Genomic DNA, 23053 nt, shown 5'->3' with positions numbered 1-23053 from the left:
TACAAGCTCGTAGCGTGGCATGAAGTGATGCGCCTGTATATAGATTGTAGGCTATAATCAGCTATTTTTCAATAGCCATAGTATAAAATAAGACTTTGTAGCTCAAATGTAAACTAACACGGATGCTTTGCTGGTCTTAATAGGTTATGGTGAAAGTGGTTAAGTTTGTCTCTGTGCGGTGTATAAATATTGTACCAAAGAAACATATTAACAATTAAGACTGGGACTAAACAAAACTGGATCCATTGATACAAGTTCTTCTTTAAAATGTCTGAAAAGTGGGACATACAGTATGAGGTTTCCACCCCGTAGTGACACATTTATGGACAGGGAACAGAGCATGTCTGCAGACCAGGCCCTACAGGAGTTAATTAGTGTGAAGTCGTCTTATCATCTGATTTTGTCACATCATCAGAGGGAACTGTAATTTCTTGTTTCAGCCTTGTATTATTCTGTTTTCTCGCACGCACGCACTACATTGTGTCATGCTTTTTCTCTCTCTCAGACACAATTGTTTTGTTAAATACTGTACATAATAGCCTGCCGTGTATTATCAGTACAAACAGCTGTGTGTGCGTGCGTGCGTGCGTGCGCGCGTGCGTGCGTGCGTGCGTGTGTGCATGCGTGTGTAAAAGGCTGGTCTCCTTATTGTTTGTGACATGGCTGGGGTCTGGGTGGACTGTGAGCAGAGTGCATGTGACAGAAGAGGCGCTGTACTGGTGGTCATGAGGGGGGCGACTTGAGAAGTGTGTGTGTGCGTGCGTGCGTGAGTGCGTGCGTGAGTGTACTGTTAGGAGAAGAGGGATACCAATTTGCTCAGTGTCAACACTCATGGCAGACAGCCTCCTCCATTCTTTGCAGATATTTGTGTCAGTGGGTCTCTCATAACCACCTGTATGTTTTGGCCATATGTGGAGCCAGATAGATGTCTGAGTTTGAACTATTGACACGAAGCGGATGTTATTGCCCTGACATGGTAGCTTAAACCTTGCCAGTAGATGTATTATTCTTCCTAACATACTGTGTAGATCAGCGTCCAGGGCCCCTCAGTGTCGAGGGTCTCTCAGTGTACACAAGTGTCGTTGTACACTTGTGTCCAATAATGACATAATAAAATCCACCCATCCATCCATCCTCAGAGTTCCTTGAGGGGGTTCCAATTGGACCCTTACAGGTTCGCAAGTCAGATTAATGTTGGGGGAGGGGGGGGGGGGTCTCTAAATTATTTGTGTGAGTATTAAGCAAAATATCCTATTGAGTCAAATGACTTAGTCACTTTAAGCAAAACATCCTATTGAATCAAATTACTTAGTCACATTAAGCAAAACATCCTATTGAGTCAAATGACTTGGTCACATTAAGCAAAACATCCTATTGAGTCAAATGACTTAGTCACATTAAGCAAAACATCCTATTGAGTCAAATGACTTAGTCACATTAAGCAAAACATCCTATTGAGTCAAATGACTTAGTCACATTAAGCAAAACATCCTATTGAGTCAAATGACTTAGTCACATTAAGCAAAACATCCTATTGAGTCAAATGACTTAGTCACATTAAAGGTATATTCAGTGATTTCACTTAATTCAAATATCACTTATTTTTTTGTTTTGTGTGCTGTGTGCTGGCCATATAAGGAGTTCCTCCCTGTCCCCAGTTAACCCCTGGGGGTCAAAAAACCTTAGGTTTCGTTTTTGACTCTCTATCCTGATTGGACGAAAGGCTGGGTCCCACAGCCAAAAACGAAACCTAAGGTTTTTTGAGTGAAATCACTGAATATACCTTTAAGCAAAACATCCTATTGAGTCAAATGACTTAGTCACATTAAGCAAAACATCCTATTGAGTCAAATGACTTAGTCACATTAATATGTGTGTCTTTCAGACCTGATGGCATCGGCACAGTGACGGTGGAGGAGAAGGAGCGCTTTGAGGAGATCAAGGAGAGGCTGCGAGCTCTTCTGGAGAACCAGATCACACACTTCAGGTACTAGGAACGGCATGAAGCACCCAGGCTGCAGTTTCAGGGTTTCACAAGCACCCAGGCTGCAGTTTCAGGGTTTCACAAGCACCCAGGCTGCAGTTTCAGGGTTTCACAAAACCATAACTTTGCTTTCATCCCCTGTCTGCCTGTAGCCAACTGTAATGTTCTGCAATGGGATATCATTCGAAAAACATTTTTAGTTTAGAAAATTTTGAAGAAAATAGCCAGTTTACAAGCACTCAACGTGTCACGAAAATGGCCTAATATTAATAATAAACCATATTGTTTCCCAAATACTGGGTCGGGAGTCTTGTGGAGCCATTTTTATAGGTCACAAGCAAACAACCGTCATTACTACCGTATTTCAAAAGGTTACAATAAATAAATAAAATTAAATTGAAAGATAAAAAATGTATCGAAGACATTCCGTAATATAAGAAACAGTGAAAATAGCAGATCTACAAGCTCACAACCATCGCATCGTGACGCGTTATGAGCTTGTAGATTGGCTATTTTCTCTCGTTTGGTCCCAAGGAGACATAAAATGTCTCTTTTAAGTCTTGAGCTAACACATTTGCATGGCGAGACTGATGATGTCATCATTTTTGTGAAATGATTAAATAAAGTGCTGTGATTTAGGACCAGGATTGTGTGACCTCAAGAATTACAAAGTGTATTTAAAATGCATGGTTTTATGGTTGCCATTACTTGTCTTCACAGATACTGTTTTCCGTTTGGTCGGCCTGAAGGAGCACTGAAAGCAACTCTGTCCCTCCTCGAAAGGGTATGGTCTGTCTGTCTGTCTGTCTGTCTGTCTGTCTGTCTGTCTGTCTGTCTGTCTGTCTGTCTGTCTGTCTGTCTGTCTGTCTGTCTGTCTGTCTGTCTGTCTGTCTGTCTGTCCATTGTGATACCGATGAATATAGGAACTTAAAAGTGTGGTTCCACTGACCCTAGCCAGAACACAATTGATTGATTTAGAATTTAGGCATTTAGCACATACCCATAACATTCCCTGCCATTGACGGAGATCTCTGTCAAGTCTAATCCAGTGATTTACCGCATATGACGGAGATCTCTGTCATGTGGTCTTTTCAATTGTTTATGATAGATTGCGATCTTCGCCAACGTCTGAATGGTTAGGTGGATGGATACAACCAGAAATGGATACAACCAGAAATGAACCAGAAGTGAAACATTTCGCCTGCCCTCTGCCAGCCTCCACGTTATCGGATCCAGAAAAAGACATTTATCTCGGATTATTATTATTATTATTTCCAGATCAGGTTTTTGGTCAAAACAAGCTTTATTCAACGGCCCATAACCAATGAACCGGCAATCGCGGCCACAAAATGTATTTTCCGGGTGAAGGATTTAAGAGACACATTAAGAGACACACACACCCTGATCACCACTCCTGTAAAGCATGTTCACAGAGGAAATGGAAGGCCTCATTCCTGTCATTTTGTGTTTGAAGGTTCTGATGAAGGACATAGCGACCCACGTTCCCCAGGAAGAAGTGAAAGCGATGATCCGTAGATGCCTGGAGCAGGCTGCCCTGGTGAACTACCAGCGTCTGTCCGAATACGCCAAGCTAGAAGGTAGGTCATCTTGTCTAAAACCTGGACAGTATAGGGTTATTCTGTTGTGGATAACACAACAAGTGTGTCTCACATGATTCACATGAGAATTCTTTGTTTCTGCAAAGAAGGGCAGCATTGTTGGTTGAGAAGATACAGTGGACTAGTAATTAATTATGAAATTAAGTATGATGTATCGATTGCTATTTGTTTCAGGAAGGCAGAGGGAAATGTTGCCCTCAGAAGATTTATTTTGTTACAAAAACAAATCAGATACATTTCGTTGATCTTACATTTCGATGGATTCTCCTAACATTTTGAGTTGGTTTGGAGTGGTGCTCTGTTTACCATCTCTCTCTAACCCTACTGTTTTCTCCACAGCTTCTTTCTCACAAAGTCCCTCTTTGAGGCTTGTTATCAGATTTATTATGCATTATTTTTTTGCACTGATATCTCTTGTCTCAAAATGACGATTGCAGTGTTTGATGTACGTCCAACAGCCTGTTAACTTAGCAATGTTTACAGTAAGTAAAAATGCATTCAATTCCCCACAAACCTTTTTACGCTGATCTCGTCCACCATTATGCCTCAGCTTCTTCCAGCCGAGTCCTGGTCTGTTTCTCTGTCTTCAACTATGGCCTGCCTAGTAGTTTGGGTGACCCGTTTCTTCTCCTCTCCTATCTCTGCTTTCCTCTCCCCCTCTCTGTTCCCTTGTTCTCAGATTAATCTTCATCTTCCTCTCACTGCCTCCCCTCTGTATTCCTTGTCTATTGGCTTTACTGGCATTCTACGTTACCGTTTGGAAACAGGGTTGGCCAATACATAAGGAATGATGGGATTGCCCCTTATGGCAATTCAGCGTTTCTATCTGTTGCATGGGTTTTCTTTAGTAGGCATCATGGACATTGTATAATACTGGGAGACATTGCATCTCTAAACACAGAAGCGACACAAATGCAGCATATAAAATGTGTGCCTCAAAGATTGTATAGCACTTAAAGGCAATTCATTACAATGAATTAAATGTGTGTAAATAATAACTACACTTCCAGTTTAAAGCAGTCAATTCTAACCGATGTCTGTAAAGAAATACCATCACCACACTGGAGACACCAAGGAAAACTAACCTTAGTGTCTCAGTTGGGATTGTAAATCCTCCCCAAATTATTTCCCCTTGTGTTAGTTTGTTTCCCCCAACCGTGGGTTTTAACTACCGGTAAGAGGTTTCAGACTTTTCCCATCTCTCATACAAGTGGAGGGACCATCCATTCTCTCTTCCCTCTCTCTCCGCCACACAGTAAAATCCCGAGCGTTACGGATGGAACCAAACAGACCTAACTGCGAGGTGTGTTCGGTTGCATTTGTACGCCGTCAAGAGTTAAACCAAGGGGATTTTACTGGTCGCAGACCTACACAACGGTACAGTCTGTGTGCTCGTCCTCTCTGACCCCGGCCTCTTGCATGCCCCGGTATCCTCCCTCTCTCTCTGTAGGGAAAAAGAGAGAGATGTATGAGCACCCTGTCTTCTGCTTGGCGTCTCAAGTCATGGATTTAACCATTCGTGAGTACCTTCCTCACCCCACCCCACGCCATCCCGCCCTCTTGCTTCAATGACCCTTTTTTCCCTTGGAGCCTAATTCTGCACGATTTGCACTAGAAGCTACCTCATATTTTCCTGTTGCTTACTCTCACCCATGTCTCTTTGTCTTTTGTGTCTTTTCCTCGTCCTTGGAGTCCTTTGGTCTATTTGAATCTGTTGCTTCTGTCTGCGTAAAGACTTCCTGGTAAACCTTTTGGTTTGATCTATGGGGAAAAGTATCCAATTCCATGTCCTTCTATCTGTAATTTTCTTTTGTGTCCTGTGGCCTGCCCTTACAGAAAACAAATATATAGTATTTCATATGTTTCAAAGTAAAAAAAAGAAAAAAAAAAAAAGAAGAAACGTATACCCATGTATAATATATACGTTTTGCTGTATGGGCATTGCCTCTCTCTGTCTGTCTGTGATTTGAATGCATTTTTACTTTGCTTCTGTGTAAACCCGTTCGTTCACTGTCTGAGATCATGGTACAGTACATGGTAGAGAAGCACCTCAGTCAGCAGTACAAAGATATCCACACCCTGGCTCCAAAAGACATTGCATTGTCTTCTGCAGATGTTTGTAGGTTTCTAGTATGGTTTTGCTGAGATGACAAAGAGATTTGCAAATACAGTGTATTTCGTATGTCTCTGTGTGCTGTACGCGGGAACTTCAGAAGATTAGCTTGTTGAAATGATTTTGATCAGCTTTTGAATAATAAAGAAGACATTTTGCATTTACAAACTTGGAGAACTTTGACCGAACATTTCTGTATAAAAGCTGAGTGACGTCAGCTACGTACCTTCATTTCTGGTCTCTTCTCTTCCCTCCTACACACTGTTGAATTTATTGCTCTTCTTTTATGCTCTCCTACCTCCTTCTTGAAACCTTTCAATTTGTTCTGTCCTCTCCTTTCCATCCATGTCTCTCTCTCTCTCTCTCTCTCTCTCACTCACTCAGCGGAAAAAGATCAGAAAAAACTGAAGGATCCAGGTGATGGTGCTGTTCACATAGCGATACGTTACACAAATCACTTGGATTTGTGTAACTCATCCTCGATCAGAACATCCCTGAACGTAGCTAAAACCCTACTACCCTAGCATAACCTCTCGCAACCTTCCTGAACTTAGCTAAAACCCTACCACCCTAGCACAACCTCTCGCAACCTTCCTGATGCATTTCCTGACGGAAGTCACAGAAACATTAATGGAAATGTTTAGTGGAAGTTCAGGAACATTGTGCCAGCGTTACGCTTCCCACCACCATTGTTTTCCCCTAGCCCCGCATAGCGATACTAATATCACTGTGGATATGTGTGTGTGTGTGTGTATATATATACACACTTCTGTGACAACCTCCTGAAACCTACTTTAAACTAGTATTGTGACGTGTGGGAAATAGCAGATCTACAAGATCACAGACACATTATGTGCTTGTATACATCTGTACATCGCCAATTTGGGCCGTGCGGCACTTCACACGTATCGCTATCAGCTCATTACTGCAGACAGCTACAGTAGGCTATGCTCTTTTCTCTTTGAAATGAATGATGGTGGAGATATGAGTGTAATAAGGCTGGTAAGTCTTTCTCGATTAAATCAGTTAAAAAATGTCTTTACAAGTCCGGCACCTGTAAAAACAAAAACACCTTGAAGAGCAGCAATGGGAATGTTGTAAAATATGACAACGGTGCAAACCATACAGTTTCTTTGATGTTCACCAAAGGATTTCTCTCTTAAATCAGTAAGGATTTAATTTTAAATTAATATTCAAGCTATTTAGCTATTTCACAACTATTAATTCCACACCATACAGTAACTATATGTACCTGTATGGCGTTGTACTCATGTATGCAATTCCCATGGAAATCCTTTTGGGGAGCGCTCGCTTGGTCCACGCAACAACTTGCATTTGTGCAAGCGGTTTTTACAACAAACGCATGACCTTTTAAAGCACTCCCGCCCCCGTGTGTCACCTGCTCCCTCTGCACGTCCCAGCCAATCACAGCCATTGGGGGTGGGACATTTCCTTGGGAATAACGTACATGAATAATAGGCTATACACACATTATACTTGGGTGGTTTACGGCCCAGTGTGTGAATAAAGTACTCTGTCAGTGGGGTGTGCTTCATGGAGCTGTGGCCTCTTTCTTATTGGTACAATTCAAAATATAACTTCGTTTCCTACATTCAGCAGATTGAAATTTGATTGAGCCTGTCTTGATTGCAGCGGTTGCATCTGACGCCGACCGAAGGTAGTGTTTAAATGGCACCCGCTTGGACTGTGCCAGTCAAACTGCAATGCAACAGTTAAGGTGTGGATGTGGCTAGCCGGTAGATGGATAATGGATAATATAGGCAGAACTGTGCAACACAATCATCACATTACTGCATGATGAATGTGGAACTTGCCTGTTTGTTTTTGTCTCTTTTAATTTGTCTCGGAACGTCCATTATTTGTTCTTTTGGATGCCGTCATTACTGCAATGTGAAGCGATGGTAGAGTGACAAGGCGGGACTTTCTACACACTTTCTATCTTTGCTAAAATACTTTGTATACATTTGCTATTTCCAGTGCATTCAATGCGTGTAGAAATAGTTTAGCTTGAAACTACTCGCATTTAAATATTTATACAACAACTTCATACATTGCATTATGCTTTAACTGTTTTAAGTTGAGATTGATTCTAATATCTATGACTGTGTAGACCAAAACTAAGGACCTTATATCTAAATTGATATCTATAGTCAGTTTCATTTAGACTTGATGGGGTTTGTGAATATGCATGTTTCTGAACTTGACAGTGTACAGTCTTGTACACTGTCAAATTCGATACGTCAATCTAACCATTGATTTCACACGTACTTGCACACCACCAATGTGCAACTAAGTATTAATCAAACTTCAGAAAAGTGTCATCAGCTATCTAAGTTGTCTTATAGCATTATTTAATTGCATGCAAAAAGGAGGCCTACAACACACTCACTATGTTCCACTCAGAGATAGAAAATAAGTGTCATATCTTTGGGAAATTAAAGGTGTAGAATGGAACATAGCGTGTGGGTTCTCCAGGTCTTTTTTCCTGTCGAGACAGTTTCCCGTCACCCCAGCACCTGAATATGCTATGCATAATGACCATAACCGTTAGTGTTAATTAAATTGCATGCATACAATAGCCATAGAATAAAGGAGACAATATTAAACAAATGTGAAGAAAGAAACTATGGTGTGACTTTAAGGCTGCCTGCACTGACCTTTGAACTTTGTACTCCAGAGAATGTAGGGCGGTTAGTCACCCCGGCCAAAAAACTGGAGGACACGATTCGCTTGGCGGAGCTGGTGATAGAGGTGCTTCAACAGAACGAAGAACACCACGCAGAGGTCAGTGGCGGACGCGCACACACACACACACACGCACGCACACACACACACACGCACGCACGCAACGTCGCAACATGCACACACTTTTTTCTTTTTTTTATTACTTTTAAACTCGAAACTCCAAAATAGGAGCGCCAGGTTGAAAGTGGTTAACAACTCTGAATAATCCTATCTTTGCCTCTTCATTAAACATTATTAAATAATACTAAACAGGCTTCAAGTCCAAACGGAAATCAGTCTGTATAGCAGGCTATCGAACTTCAATTCTAACGTATATCTCGTATACGTGCTGCATGTTGGCCTGTGACGGTACAGGCCCTCGTGCTAGACAGAGGCTTCGTGTATCCATAGGTCACAAAGTAGAAACCTTTTGGACACACTGTGAGACTCATATTAATCAATCAATAAAATCAAATATATATAGCAGTAATACTGTATATGGATTGTAGTATGGGGGGATGATTTATTGATTGAAAAGTAAGTTGCTTGACCCAGCTATATAAAGTCCCACGGTGTAACATCCATTGTACTATAGTCTTCTTTGGTTACACCTCTGATAGCTCTGTTGTGTAGCCTATAGAGCGTCGCAGTCCCGCCCCCTACCAGGGCCCAGGAAATGATTCTCCGTTCATTTTCCTCATAGACATTTCAGAAAGTATTGATTTAAAGACCTTTTAAGCCTCTTACAAAGCCAACTCTTGTCGTGACAAATCATGACGACAAACACCATTATTCGGGCCAAACAAATAATTAGAAAAAGAAGAAGAAAACGGCAGGTTACAACACTATTTTTGTTGTTTTTCTTCTTTGTAATTATTTGTTTGGTCCAAAATATTGTGTTTGTTGATGATTTGTCACGACTCGAGTTGGCTTATAAGGTCTTTAAATAAATACGTTTTGAAATGTCTATGAGAAAAATGCATTGGGAATTATTTCCTGGGCCTGGCGTCGTCATGAAAGGGGGCGGGACTGCGACGCTCTATTAGAACCGTGATTCCCAGAATGCAATGGGAAACCAACCAATGGAAGTATATATACCACTCCCAAACGAATGCTGCAGGCTCCTATAGCTGAGGTCATTTTTATTAAAGCACATTGTTTTCAGAAATGGTACTTAATAACATACATAAATACATACATTTCCTGTACGCAGAGACTCCCAATTATTTATTATTCATATTGTATTATTATTTTATATATATAAAAAATATATATATTCCAGTAAATTATATCAAAAATGACTTTTGTTATTGAACAAGCTACACGGTATGACTTTAACATACACAATCGGACTTGCCATTTCACCTGTTTTAGAGCCAACATGAACAGGCCATCTAACAGTATAGACTTAGCTTAATTGGTTTTTTCTCCCCTACCCCTGAATGGGGTAGGGGACACTGCACACTCACTTCCCAGCAGGAAGAAAGGACCCTCTCCACCCACCATCTTGCTCTAGTCTACAGGTCATAAAGGGCTTAATTCCCTTGTACAGTGCATCATATCCTCACGGTTGCTCGTTCCGATGGCGACTACAGGCTCTTCCAGTGTATGTCACGGCAGAATGAAGGGTGCTGTTCTAAGTCAAAGCTGTGGCCCACTTCCTCCCTGCTTTTACTCACACATGCATGTCTCTCTCTTTCTGACAAAATACCTTCCATTATAGTGAGGCGTATATAGGAACAAGATGCACGGGCATCTTCTCTTTGCATCCCTTTAGGATGAACTGACGAAAGAAAATGTCACAATTTATGTATTCATTATTACATTATTGGCAGTCAAAAATGTTATTCTCTTCACAGTCCTCGTCACATTATCTGTCAAATGCTCATGTTCAGTGTATGATCGAAGCAAATTGACATAATTCCTCTGCTTTTTAACTATTTGTTTGTTTCACGGGGGATTATTTGAAAAGGGGAAAGAGGTACGTGATTGTTTTAACTGATACTGGCAGGTCATACTGTCCTGCTTTCCTTCCCTTCTAGTCCTGACCTGTGCATGTTATTAATGTGCTCATGAGACTTTATCATGAATCTCAATGCTCCTTTCAGTGTGTGATCGTATACTGCCGGTCAAGTGCTTGTAACAACATTTGTTAGCTTGAGCTAACAACAGTGTTGCCCTTACTGAACATGGCAAGCACTTGGGCAATGTACTGTGTGTATTGGACCCATTAATCTGTCCCAACTCTATTCACCTTATTCGCCAATGCAAAGAAGGACTTGACACTGTGACGTTTCTTTTTGTGAAATCACTTCCCATTTTGTCATGCAAGACTCAATTACAATTGAGCTACCCTGTCTTATGGTTATGTTGACTGTATACGCAAGTAAAATATATTTGATTATCTATATCAAACAAACTCACTTAGGTGAAACTAATACATGTTAAAATGATCAAACAATACTATTTTGAACATCAATCTCAGCTACATTGCTGCACAGATCTGCACGTATTCAAATGGGGAGTGGTTTTACAAAGACGTTTTGTTTTGGTTTCAAACTGGATGGGGCTGAATAAGGTCAATACTGACTGAACCCATTACACATTCATTCCCTAACCTTACTATCCATGTCAAACCACCTAAACCGGCCTCTGAGCCATCTGTTGATCAATGTACGATGTACTTTGTCTAGTAATACTCGGGGCAGTTGATATGGAATTAAATGTCCAATTCACCTCCCCAAACAAACGTGTTCCTCTCCATTGGATTAGCCAAGACACGCAATGGAGAACATATTACTCGGGCATGCTTCTTATTGTATGATCACCTAGAAAGGGATGCCGCCTTTCAAAGAAATGCATTCTGGAGGCCCTCTAATTAGAGCGCGTCGGTAGACCCGACCCAGCCTACCCAGCGTTAAGACACCAAACTCCCAATTTGAAAACATGAGTGAAATAATAGGCTATAACAAAAGTGGAACTTGAATGCAAGTTGCAGCCCAGCATCATTAGTGCTGAATCTGGATTGAGTTGCAAATGGACATGCTGGTTTAAGCGCTCATGCTACCTGCCCACTTTTACACACTGACCAACCAATGACAAGAGCTCCGTGTGACACACACACACACACACACACCTCAGTGCATGTCTCCCCCCCCCGACCCTCCAACGGATGTATTCACATCACCGTGGCATAAGATGGGATGAAATGTGAATAACTCAAACTCAATGATCCCTCTGCACTTCATCTCTGGAGGTTATGCTGAGAGCATAAGGCGCATGGGAAGCTGAGTTATGAATACGTTTCATTTTGTTTTCCTCTTTATTCTTTTGGATGATGTGCATGACAGTCACTCCGCTGCATCTATTCTACAGGGAGACACTTTGCACTGGCGCACCACAGCTCTCTTATATGATTGACTCGGTGAAGGAGTTGCGGGGTGTGTGTTTAAGTACCGTAGCTCCCCGCCACTGCATTTTTCCTCTCCAAGCTGTGAAGTGTTCCCCGCTGGAGTTTGCCCATACAGTGAAACCTCCGAGGCAACAGCTTGAGTTCCTATTGTGCAAAGCAAGAGAACCAGAGCCTTGCTTTTAGATCAGTGGAGTTGCCTCCCTTCCACCATTCTCCTGACCTTTTACTGAATAGACGATCAATATATGAAGAAAATATCACTTGACCCCGAAGAAGTGGATGCAAAATGTTGTTTCACTGGATTCTGGTAGTATGGGCATGCTAAATAACAACAAAAAAGCCTTGTGCTGGGTGGTAACATAGGTATTTAATCTGGCAGGGAATGAGTTTTAATCGTCATAACTGTGAGACATGCTTTATAATCATTCTTATAATGCATTAATTGTATACTGTTAAAATACATTATTCTGATTGTAGAGACATATAGTTGTCCTAGTTATAAGTCATTATAGAACAGGTCGTTTTGAGGAAGCAATCTGATTGGTTGAAACAGCCATTTAACCCTAACGAGCATGATGGAACACCTAATCAAAACATAAGAATCAGCTGTATGCTCTCCCAGAGCAGAGCTCTCTGGGTGGATAGGCTAGTGGTTTTCTTGGGACATTTTCTAGTTAATTTAGTTTATTTGCAAATAATTTAGTTTATTTGCCAATAATACCGTTATTAATGACGGTAAAGCACACCTTCTCGTGTAATATTGCTTAATTATAGAATGCTTTATTATGTGTTATGACTATTGTTAAAAAGCATTGTGAGCATTAATGAGTTCTAACTGTATTTATACAGTGTTACAAGCAGATTATATAAGTATGTTTATAATGACATATAGGATTAGTGTTACCCTCCTGGCAGCCAGCTTGTACGCCATCTCGAAAAGGACGCCTTCTCAGAAGGTATATTGGTAACCTCGATTTTATTTAGCATGTCCAATATTACCCGAATCCATTGAAAACCCCTTTGTATCAATTTGTTTGAGGTTAAACCACATTTACCCGTCTGAGATTCAAACTGTGTGGTACTTTGAAAGGCCTGTGCTCATCAGGTGATTTCAAACACTTTCTTTATCTAACTCTGCTCTTTTATTCTCCTGTCGCTCTTGGGCCTTTTCTCTTTTCCACCTCTATCCCCCTACTCTGTCTGTCTCTCTCTCTCTCTCTCTCTCTCTCTCTCTCTCTCTCTCTCTCTCTCTCTCTCTCTCTCTCTCTCTCTCTCTCTTGCTTGATTTTTCTGTCTTGCCGTCTCGTCCTCCCTCTATCTGTCTCTCTTTCTCTCCCTCTCCTTCCCTCTCTCCCTCTCCTCCTCCAGGCCTTTGCGTGGTGGTCAGACCTGATGGTGGATCATGCAGAGACCTTCCTGTCCCTCTACTCAGTGGACATGGACGCCGCGCTGGAGGTCCAGCCGCCCGACAGCTGGGACAGCTTCCCCCTCTTCCAGCTCCTCAATGACTTCCTGAGGACTGACTGTGAGTGAAGAATGACGTACCTATCTGTCTATACCTTCCACACACACACACGCGCGCGCGCGCACAAAATGCACACGCACACACTCACAATCTCTCTGATGTATACACAAGGGCCACTTGGTGTAAATAATCATTTCATTTACAATTTAAATGGCTAATTTAGTTTATTTGCCAATCATTTAGTTTATTTGCCAATAATTTAGTTTCCAGTTATGATATAATTTGAGAAACATTAACTGCGCATTTACAAAATGGGGTGCCAAAATCTAAATGTTCGACAGAAGACGGTCCTATTAAGCTCTAATTTATCTACAGTAGAAATGTACAACCTCAAAACGATGCACTATATGCGGCAGCTGTGTAACGTGTCGTCCAGTGCTTCTTTTTTTTCTTCTTTTTGCTTCGTCCCCAAAGCCTTCGCACATTTGTACAACTGTGTCTGTGTGAAAAGATGCCACGGGCGATTCACGAAACACAATGGAGCAGCTTTCGCTGTGGTTACCGCCGGCCAGCCATCTCTCTAATGAACTGCGCGGCAGCCTCAGGAGAGCTCAGGCCTGCAAAGGGATCCACTTCACTGTCGTCAGCGTATATACCGACGCAGGGCACTAATTGTCCCCAGGGAATGCTTCCCTTTTTTAACTTGTCATCTGGGAGTCAAGGAGAAGACAGAGTGCTGTCCTCTCATTCACCAGCTGAACGCCACGGACGGCAAATAGCTTGTTACGTTTGCTAGTTAGAGCCACGTTGCAAATTGGCCACTGTTCGATTCTGTGGTACAGCCATATGTGAGGGACAAAGGCCGCAGATTAAGTGCATAGTAGTGGACATAGCTACAACAGCTCATGGTAAAGTAGATAAAATAGAGTTTGGCACTAATAATTAATTAGGAAATGTACATATTCTTTTTATGCTTAATAGTTAACATAATGTAATAGGATGCGATTTTGCTTCACTGGCCTGCATAGTGACAATGCAATGCGACACATTGTGAGCTTGTAGAACTGCTATTTTCAAAATATTTGTATACATTTTGAAAACATGAAATAGTACTTTCTACTTTTGGTACTTTAAGCACATTTTGATGCCAACACTTTTGTACTTTTACTCAAGTAGATTTTGAATTCCAGATTTTTACTTGTAACGGGAGCAGTTCTACAGTACGTACATTGCAGCAGTGGCATTTTTTACTGAAGTAAAACAATGGAGTACTTTTTCCACCACTGGGTTAAACCCATATCACCGGGGCATGTTCTCGCAGAAGGTCATCTATTCTGTCGCGGCACAGCGCTGCAGTTATATATGTGGCAGTAAATAGCCTTAGCTCTAGACAGCTCGACGAAGTGGGACGTCATTGGAGGAGCTAATGAGGACCGCGGCGGTCTCTGCCGGGTGGCGCGGCGAGCCCCGCGTCCACACTGCCGGACACACACATCCAAGTGGACAGCAGCCACTCAAGTGGCTAATTGAGGGATGTTGGCAATCAAGGGCCACAACAAACATAGCACCTACTGTGTATCATTGACCTTGACTCCTATGCCAGAGAGAGAGAGAGATAGAGAGAGAGAGAGAGAGAGAGTGCTCAAAGGGAGAAAAGGATAAAAGCAGACGCACATGGCGCGTGGAGCCGTGAGGCATCACATTAGCACACACTGGCGTCCATTTTAACTCCTGTGGTCTTGTCAGTGTTGCCTTTTTACCAGTTTGGAGCCACACAGAGTAGACCATGACTGCTATTCAGAAACACTCCATGATTGATAATGGCCTTAATTATCAGATTTACAGGATATATATATATATTTATTACATGGCTTGGTTGAATGCTTGATTCTGATTGGTCAATCGCTGAATTCAGCAGCATGTTATTTCTTGATAACAGACCGCTCCGCTAAACAGACCGCTGCCTAATCAAACCCTCTGAGCACCTGCTGGGCCCGCTGATTTACTGCCGTTTCCAACATGACAGCCATGTAACCACACAGACACTGTGACACACAATGTCATTTAGCTAAACATTGCTCTCAAAAATGTTTTTGAAAACATTTGAGCGAGAAATAGACAAAGCAGTATACCCGAAAATGGGTTATATTTGATCAACTCACTTCCTTGTTTTCCGACAGTGCTCACTGCTCCAGCCCTGCAGCTGGGCAGACGCAGCCAGCGCGAACTTATGGAATACTTTTTTTGTTGTGTTTTGTATTAATTTATGTTAGGTAGCCATGTAATAAGCGGGATAATATCTGGCTAAGTGGTCATGTGGCCTTAAGCAATTGACACTGAACCCCCAAATGCTCCCACTGAGTGCTAGTACGTGTGTATGTGTTTATTGGTGCACGCGTGCGTTCAAACTGCGAATGCAACACACATTGTAACTCACTTTGGATAAGGGAACTATAGAAATGCAGACTATATTTACTATTAGACGTTAACATGCATTGCTAAACAATTGGACCGTTACTATAACTTCATTTATTAACACTGAGATCATCATGTCCTGTGTTGCGCCGTGTCGCTGTTTGTGCTCTCAGATAACCTGTGCAATGGGAAGTTCCATAAGCACCTCCAGGACCTGTACGCTCCCTTGGTGGTGCGCTACGTGGACCTGATGGAGTCCTCCATCGCTCAGTCCATCCACCGGGGCTTCGAAAGGGAATCCTGGGAGCCGGTCAAGTGAGTGCACGTTTTCTGTCAGTTTTTTACCTTTATTTAACCTGACCTGAGATCAGATTCTAAAAATGTCTTCTACATCCCGACAGTTTTCATTCTGACCTGAGATCAGATTCTAAAAAAATTCTAAAAAAAAATCGCTCTACGATTTTTTCAAAAATAGCAGACCTACAAGAGCTCATACTACGAGCTTGTAGATCTGCTATTTTTCAATAGCTAAAGCATAACGTAATGCTAACACCAAAATGGGTTCCCGCCTAAAATGGGTTAATCAGGGAAGAACATTTGAGAGCATGCTCTCTTTTGCAAGGACGCCCTGAGTACAATCATACATACGAAAAAGGAAACGACAAACAAATAACACAATTTTACACAAGGTAAAATATAGATGAGAAATATTAAACAAGAACATCATAATGCTAATATATTGGGGCTATAAACACAGGTACAGTGTGCATCCTCGAGTAGTGCCTTAAATTACTCGTAGCGCGCCACTCGGTGGCGCACTATGAGCTTGTAGATCTGCTATTTTTCAATAGCTAAATTATAACAATGTTTAAAACACAAAAAGGGGTTCCCGCCCAGAATGGGTTAAGAAAGTCCTGGATTTTCTTCCATTTGTCTGGAGAGAAAAAGAAGAGTCACGATGGGTCACGACCATCTTTGTTTTCTACAAGCTCGCAACGCAGCGCTTTGTGAGCTGTTGTACGCGTTGTGCGCTTGTAGATCGGCGATTTTCATATGCGTCCCGGACGAACGTCTAATCTCTCTATTGGGTCTCGACCTGAAAGGTCCCTCTCACATTTCTTTACACAATGATTCATATATTCATTCGAGATTTATTTATTCTCAAACTACACCGAGCAATTAATCTCACTTCAGTGTTGTTAATGAATGCAATGCATTCAACAACATGCGTGTGTTGAAAATAAATTACAATCGAGGAATTGGGAGTGATAAAGGGCAAACATTTACAAATATAAAAGTTATAGATAAGAAGAAAAAAACTTTTCAACTTTTTTTAAATAATTACACAGAATTGTCTGACAGGACATCATTTATCAGCACACCTGGAAGGGACCACATCCTGTTTTAACCAATAATTGCATGTTTGTACTTGCTGATATCTCCCTCCCATATTTTTCTTCATGCAGCTAGTTCTCCTAGTGATAGAAAAATCATTTGCCAAATGTTCAGCTATATAGGCCCACAGAGCTGACATGCTCATTCACGGTAATTTCCCCGCAGTTAAAGAGATCTGTCAGGACAATCAAATTTTCACCACCTGAGTTGATCTATTCACTTCATTGAATTAATCTTAATTTAGCTGAGGTTACAAATTCTGTTAACTAATATTTTGCAATTGATGGCTCTTTTCGACTACAAGAACCAAGTGAACTGTGCCGTGCCATCTAACGTACGTTAGGTAGGTTCTGGATGTGTTTCCATACGCTACGGCTCAGTTTCAGATAAGGTTCTCTGGACCTAATTTGGGCCCTTCTCAGGAGGTAGCGGTAACCCTGAGTTCTGGGAACCCACAAGCTAACAGCACGTCATAAACAAACAAAGACAAATCCCATAACTTGAAAGTTACAGATGGTTTTGAGTTACCCTTCATAGTCGAAAAGAGCCATTTGTTTTAGTTCGGCGGGGCCTCTGGCCACATTGCTTCATCCAATCCGTGTGTGTTACTTTTGTCATAGTACTCTCTTTTTGCCATTTTTCTGTTTCCTCTCCACAGGAGCATATCAAGTAATCTGCAAATTGTCAACCTCCAAATGCCCAAAGTACCTGCAATTCTAGCAGTGCCAAGTGTTAACTTTCCACAAATGCCCAGCTTCTCTGCGCCCAACTGGATGTCTGCTATTTATGACTCAGAGTGTGTATTGATCTCTCAGAGCCTGAGACATGCGCTACATGTCCTTGGCATGAACATGGTACAGTACCTACTGTACTGTGATCCTAAAGTAACACCCTGGTCTGTACTGAGTAGGAACCTCTCCTTTGAGAGGTTTGTTCCAGTTGTGTAAGCAAGCATATAGGTTGTAAGTGAGTGCAAAAGTCATAATCGAGTTATGTTTAGGCATGGTAATTAAACACCACCCTGTGCGCACCCTGTTGACACTTTATACGTACATCCCACATTCCAAACGTTAAGTGAAACATTGCCTGCACTAGCAACAGGGTAAAAAGGCGTCAAAACCGTACCTTCCCTGAATTGCCACCCTGTTGTGACAGCTCAGGATTCCAACTCCCTTGCCTGGGACCTTGTGTTTAAGCAGCCAATATGGTATCTCTACCCATTTGTCAGGGTAAAAACACGATGAGGGCTGCAATTCCACTGTCACATTCCACTTTTGTAATTAATTCAGTTCCCCCGTCAAAGAGAGAATGCCGGTGGCAATGTTTTAGACCCGTTTATTTTGGAACGACGTTTCCCAAGTTCAGGTGATGTTGTTCGTGAGCCAAACTCACTCAAAGCCCAATGCAGGCACTGACGGGATGGATCTGTCACTCTTCAGGTGTTATCCCGGCTATCCTTCCTGTGCACCAATCTGAAACTAGTGTTGTTTTTGACAGCAAATTTCGATTTATATTTTGGTCATAGTCTTTTGGATAATATTAATTTAGATTTAGTCATATTTTAGTCACCTGGAATGTTTTAGTGTTTTTAGTCAAAAACATAAAATATCATAAGATTTTTGTCGACTATTAAAATCAACAGTTGTTATATAGTCGACTAAAATGTATTTTGGCAGATTATTATTAGTCAACGAAATCAACACTACCTGAAACCATGTTCATGCCAACACGACAGCATGGGGCGTGTCGCGTGTGGATAGACTAGGTATAGGCAGTTTGGTGGAAAATGGAGGGCCTTGTGACAACCATCCATTTTTCTATTTCTGCACGTGTTTTGAGTGGAAAGTTGTAAATTCATAACTCTGAAAGTATTTCGAAAATGACAAATACAAACCAAAGAAATTTCTCATGAACGGAGATCGCGATCGAAAGTTTATATTGACGTAGTAACGATCTGACATCAAATCTGTAGGCCTATGTTATGAATTTGTATCTTTCCATGCACCCTCCTTACCCTGCCCTCCCTCCAATGAGTCACTAGTAGTCTGTGAAAGGGGCAGATTGGTACTGGGGTTCGGTGATTCTGGCGTGGAGGGCCTGATGTCCCCCTGAACCAGTGACTCTCACGTTCTCAACCTATTTATTTTCAAGGACTGCCGGTTTGATATGATTTCTATCTCTTGACACCATGGTCTCTCAAGCCAGGCATTTTTTCCAAAATCTTTGAATGCTACTGGGAGTCTGTAACTATGCCTCGCAAGAGTTGTGACAGGAAGCTATTATCCGTTATTCCTATAACTATCAACTACAGATTTAGCTGGGAACCACTCAAGGACCCCTGGGGCTCCCAAGTCAACCACTCAAGGACCCCTGGGGCTCCCAAGTCCGCACATTGAGAACCAGTTCCCTGCACTGTGGCTGTAGAAGGTGGGGTAACGGTAGCTCCTATTGGGGTGTATGCGACTTGATAAGTCAATGGGGAATGGGGTACAAACTACTTAGTAAGTAATCCACCCCACACAGTATTAACCCAACTTAAGCATCTTCCACACGTGAGCGCGGCTCACAACGACAGTTTATTGAGATGAAATTAGATTAACCATCGGTTCCTTCTTATTCCCTTCTTCTTTTTTTAATAAGACATACTTTTAAGCACACTTCCTATGTCACAAAATTAGTTTAATCTCTTAGTTTGCTCCTTGAATGGCCAATTATTTATTTCTAATCTCACACAAACATTGAATTGCTGATTGCAGTGAAACAATATCCAGTTGTTGTGCATGTCCCAGAGTTTATTAAATGTCAATACAGAGCATGCATGGGCCTGTGCTTGCTTATTTACCTTGGACTGACTAACATAATAACACATTTCCAAGCCATAATTCATGGTTTAACCATAACCATAACAAGCTGAGGTCAATGAAGCTGAATGCTGTAAATCATTTAGAACAGCTGGTTCTCAAAGTGGGATCCATTAAGGACCATCAGGATAACTGAAGGTACAGGTCTGTAACTCTGAGAGTGTACAAATGGACCCCTATATAACCATTTGGTTCCAACTTCCATTTGTGAGAGTTATGGGGTTCCTTGAAATAAAATAAAAACATTCAGAACCACTGACTTCGATGTTTTTTGGTCGTTCAGAAAGTGGCTAATACTAATAATCCCTAATATTCAATCCTCAGACCTATACTCATTCCTCATTGTCTCAACCCTGATTCCTCCCTCGTTTGGGACTCTTAATATCTTCTGATGTGAATCTGACCATTGCACTCTGGCCCCTCCAGTAATGGCTCGGGGACGTCGGAGGACCTGTTCTGGAAGCTGGACGCTCTCCAAACCTTCATCCGAGACCTCCACTGGCCCGAGGAGGAGTTTGGAAAACACCTGGAGACGCGACTCAAACTGATGTCCAGTGACATGATCGAGTCCTGTGTCAAACGGTAGGATACTATACACTGATGCTGATACTCACACTGGATGTTTAAACCCATTTATAGGCCTGACCTCAAAATTAAAAAAACATCTTCTAAATCCTCCAGTTTTCTGAAATAAATATTTTCACGACTTTTCAAAAATATCAGACCTACAAGCTCGTAGAGCTTGTAGATCTGCTATTTTTCAATAGTTAAATTATGACATAATGTTTAAAACACTAAAAGGGGTTTCTCGCCAAATGAAAGCCAGTATGACACAAACACCAACTATTATATAAACATGGGAACAAAAGGGAATAAAATACAACAAATTAAGATTGTCGCGTTTCTCCAACTGAGCCGCGATGGCTCAGTTGGAGAAACACTGATAATCAGTCTGCCACGGTTGACATTTGTCCGTGTTGTATACGGACATATCGATGACCCCCTGCTGGTAATATTAACTAGAACATGACCTTTAGCTGACTTAGGTGGATATTAACTAAGTGCATTTACTTAAGTACAGTACTTAAAGGGTAAGACCACTTTTTTTGAGGTTTGGGTTGTGTAGTTACTTTGCCATGATGCAACTCCAAATGTGGACAAGAAATAAAAAATAACTGCTCCAGTGATTAGAAATTGATAATTCAAAATATGCTCCTCATTGACTTACATTGTATCTAAAACAGCTCTCAAAGTCACTCTTTTAGTATGTAAACAAACACAAACAAAGTTGATTCAGACAATATAGAGCATCACCAAAACTCATGCTGTTTTATTTTTTCATAAAAATGTTTTCTTCCTGTTGATTTTACTATTTGAAGATCTGGATCCAGATCCACGGATCCAGTCCGGGTTTTCTTCCCAATAAAATGGACAAATCAACAGGAAGAAAACATTTTTATGAAAAAATAAAACAGCATGAGTTTTGGTGATGCTCTATATTGTCTGAATCAACATTGTTTGTGTTTGTTTACGTACTAAAAGAGTGACTTTGAGAGCCGTTTTAGCTACAATGTAAGTCAATGAGGAGCAAATTTTGAATTATCAATTTCTAATCACTGGAGCAGTTATTTTTTATTTCTTGTCCACATTTGGAGTTGCATCATGGCAAAGTAACTACACAACCCAAACCTTAAAAAAAGTGGTCTTACCCTTTAAGTACAATTTCGAGGTATTTGTATTTGTTTCCAATTTCAATTACTTTTACTTCTACTCCACTACATCTCGGATGTTGTCGATTTTGATTATTATTACAAAACATAGGCTACATTAAAAACTTCAGTCCTATATAAATATATAGTATATTTCGGGCATTTGAAAACAGCTGATCTACAAGCTCACAATGTGTTACGATGCAACACACTGTGAGCTTGTAGATCTGCTATTTTCAAAAGATTGTTATACATTTGAAAGCTTTGTACTTTTGGCACTTTAATTAAAATGTTGATGCCAATTATTTATACTTTTACTCAAGTACATTTTGAATTCTGGATTTTTACTTGTAACGGAGTATTTCTATATAGAGAGTATGTGCGTGGCATCATCATCATACCCAGAAGTTATGCGAGAACGCCTACTGAGTGTCAAACTACTTTCTAGCCTTGACAAATACATCGATACAGAAAAGTCCTATCTGATTGCATTGAACGACGTTAAACAACGTTAAACTCACTTTAACCTCTATTGCAGTATTAAGCCATTATGGGGGGGGAAACCCCTTTTGGTGTTAGCATTATGTTATGCTTTAGCTATTGAAAAATAGCAGATCTACAAGCTCATAGCGCGCCACCGAGTGGCGTGCTACGAGCTTGTAGGTCTGCTATTTTTGAAGAATCGAAGAACGACTGACACAGAAACATATCTTTTTCAGAAAACTGTCAGGATGTAGAAGATATTTTTATTTCAAAATGGGTCAAATGTGAGTACTTTTTCCACCATTGCCTTTACCTGACTTATGTCCCCCTTGCGCCTTCACCCCGTCTCCTGGTCTGCAGTACGCGGCTGGCATTCGAGGCCAAGCTTCAGAAGAGTAGCCGTGCGACGGACTTCCGCGTGCCGCAGTCCATCTGTACCATGTTCAACGTCATGGTGGACGCCAAGGCTCAGTCTGCCAAGCTCTGTGCCATGGAACTGGGTCAGGAGGTAAGACACATCCTTCCACACCATGTCTGTCCGTCTGCCCCTTTCACCGGCGACGTGCGTAGTTAGTTAAGACACTTGCCTCCACAGTGACACGCTGCGCTGCCAACACAGTCACATCCCACTCCATTTAAGTCTGACGTTTTATTTCATAGTATTACATATTTGATTTATGGTATACTTTGAAGACGCTGACACAGACGGGTCATAGTTGCTATCTTCTAAATGTTAAAATACTGTGTTTTCTCCTATTGTTTCCTCAAGAGTTCTTCTGATAACTATTCGATTAGCAGTCATTTTCTTTCTTTCTTTCTTTCTTTCTTTCTTCTCTTGTTGCCTCTTGGGTC

At 41.4% G+C, this 23053-nt stretch overlaps 1 protein-coding gene across 6 annotated transcripts in view; it reads left to right on the top strand.

The window, feature by feature from the left end:
* cadpsa (Ca2+-dependent activator protein for secretion a) overlaps window positions 1-23053 on the top strand; it is a gene marked incomplete at its 5' end in the record, with an annotated part of 137839 nt that overhangs the window by 87788 nt on the left and 26998 nt on the right. For 2 of the 6 annotated variants that reach the window (XM_083771334.1, XM_083771335.1), the window contains 10 exons: window positions 1886-1987; window positions 2705-2768; window positions 3459-3582; window positions 5054-5122; window positions 8415-8521; window positions 13242-13398; window positions 15927-16068; window positions 17807-17944; window positions 20436-20591; window positions 22562-22709. In XM_083771334.1, the coding sequence (XP_083627460.1) occupies window positions 1886-1987; window positions 2705-2768; window positions 3459-3582; window positions 5054-5122; window positions 8415-8521; window positions 13242-13398; window positions 15927-16068; window positions 17807-17944; window positions 20436-20591; window positions 22562-22709 (1207 nt within the window). Of the gene's footprint in view, window positions 1-1885; window positions 1988-2704; window positions 2769-3458; window positions 3583-5053; window positions 5123-6100; window positions 6134-8414; window positions 8522-13241; window positions 13399-15926; window positions 16069-17806; window positions 17945-20435; window positions 20592-22561; window positions 22710-23053 lie in introns of all 6 variants that reach the window. The other 4 variants (XM_083771339.1, XM_083771338.1, XM_083771336.1 and 1 more) reach the window with 3 other exon arrangements.

Source organism: Protomyctophum parallelum, assembly GCF_964188405.1.
Source record: "Protomyctophum parallelum genome assembly, chromosome: 8".
Classification (NCBI taxonomy): domain Eukaryota; kingdom Metazoa; phylum Chordata; class Actinopteri; order Myctophiformes; family Myctophidae; genus Protomyctophum; species Protomyctophum parallelum.
The sequence above is the reverse complement of the archived record's forward strand: the minus strand, read 5'-3'. Positions and strand labels throughout refer to the sequence as shown.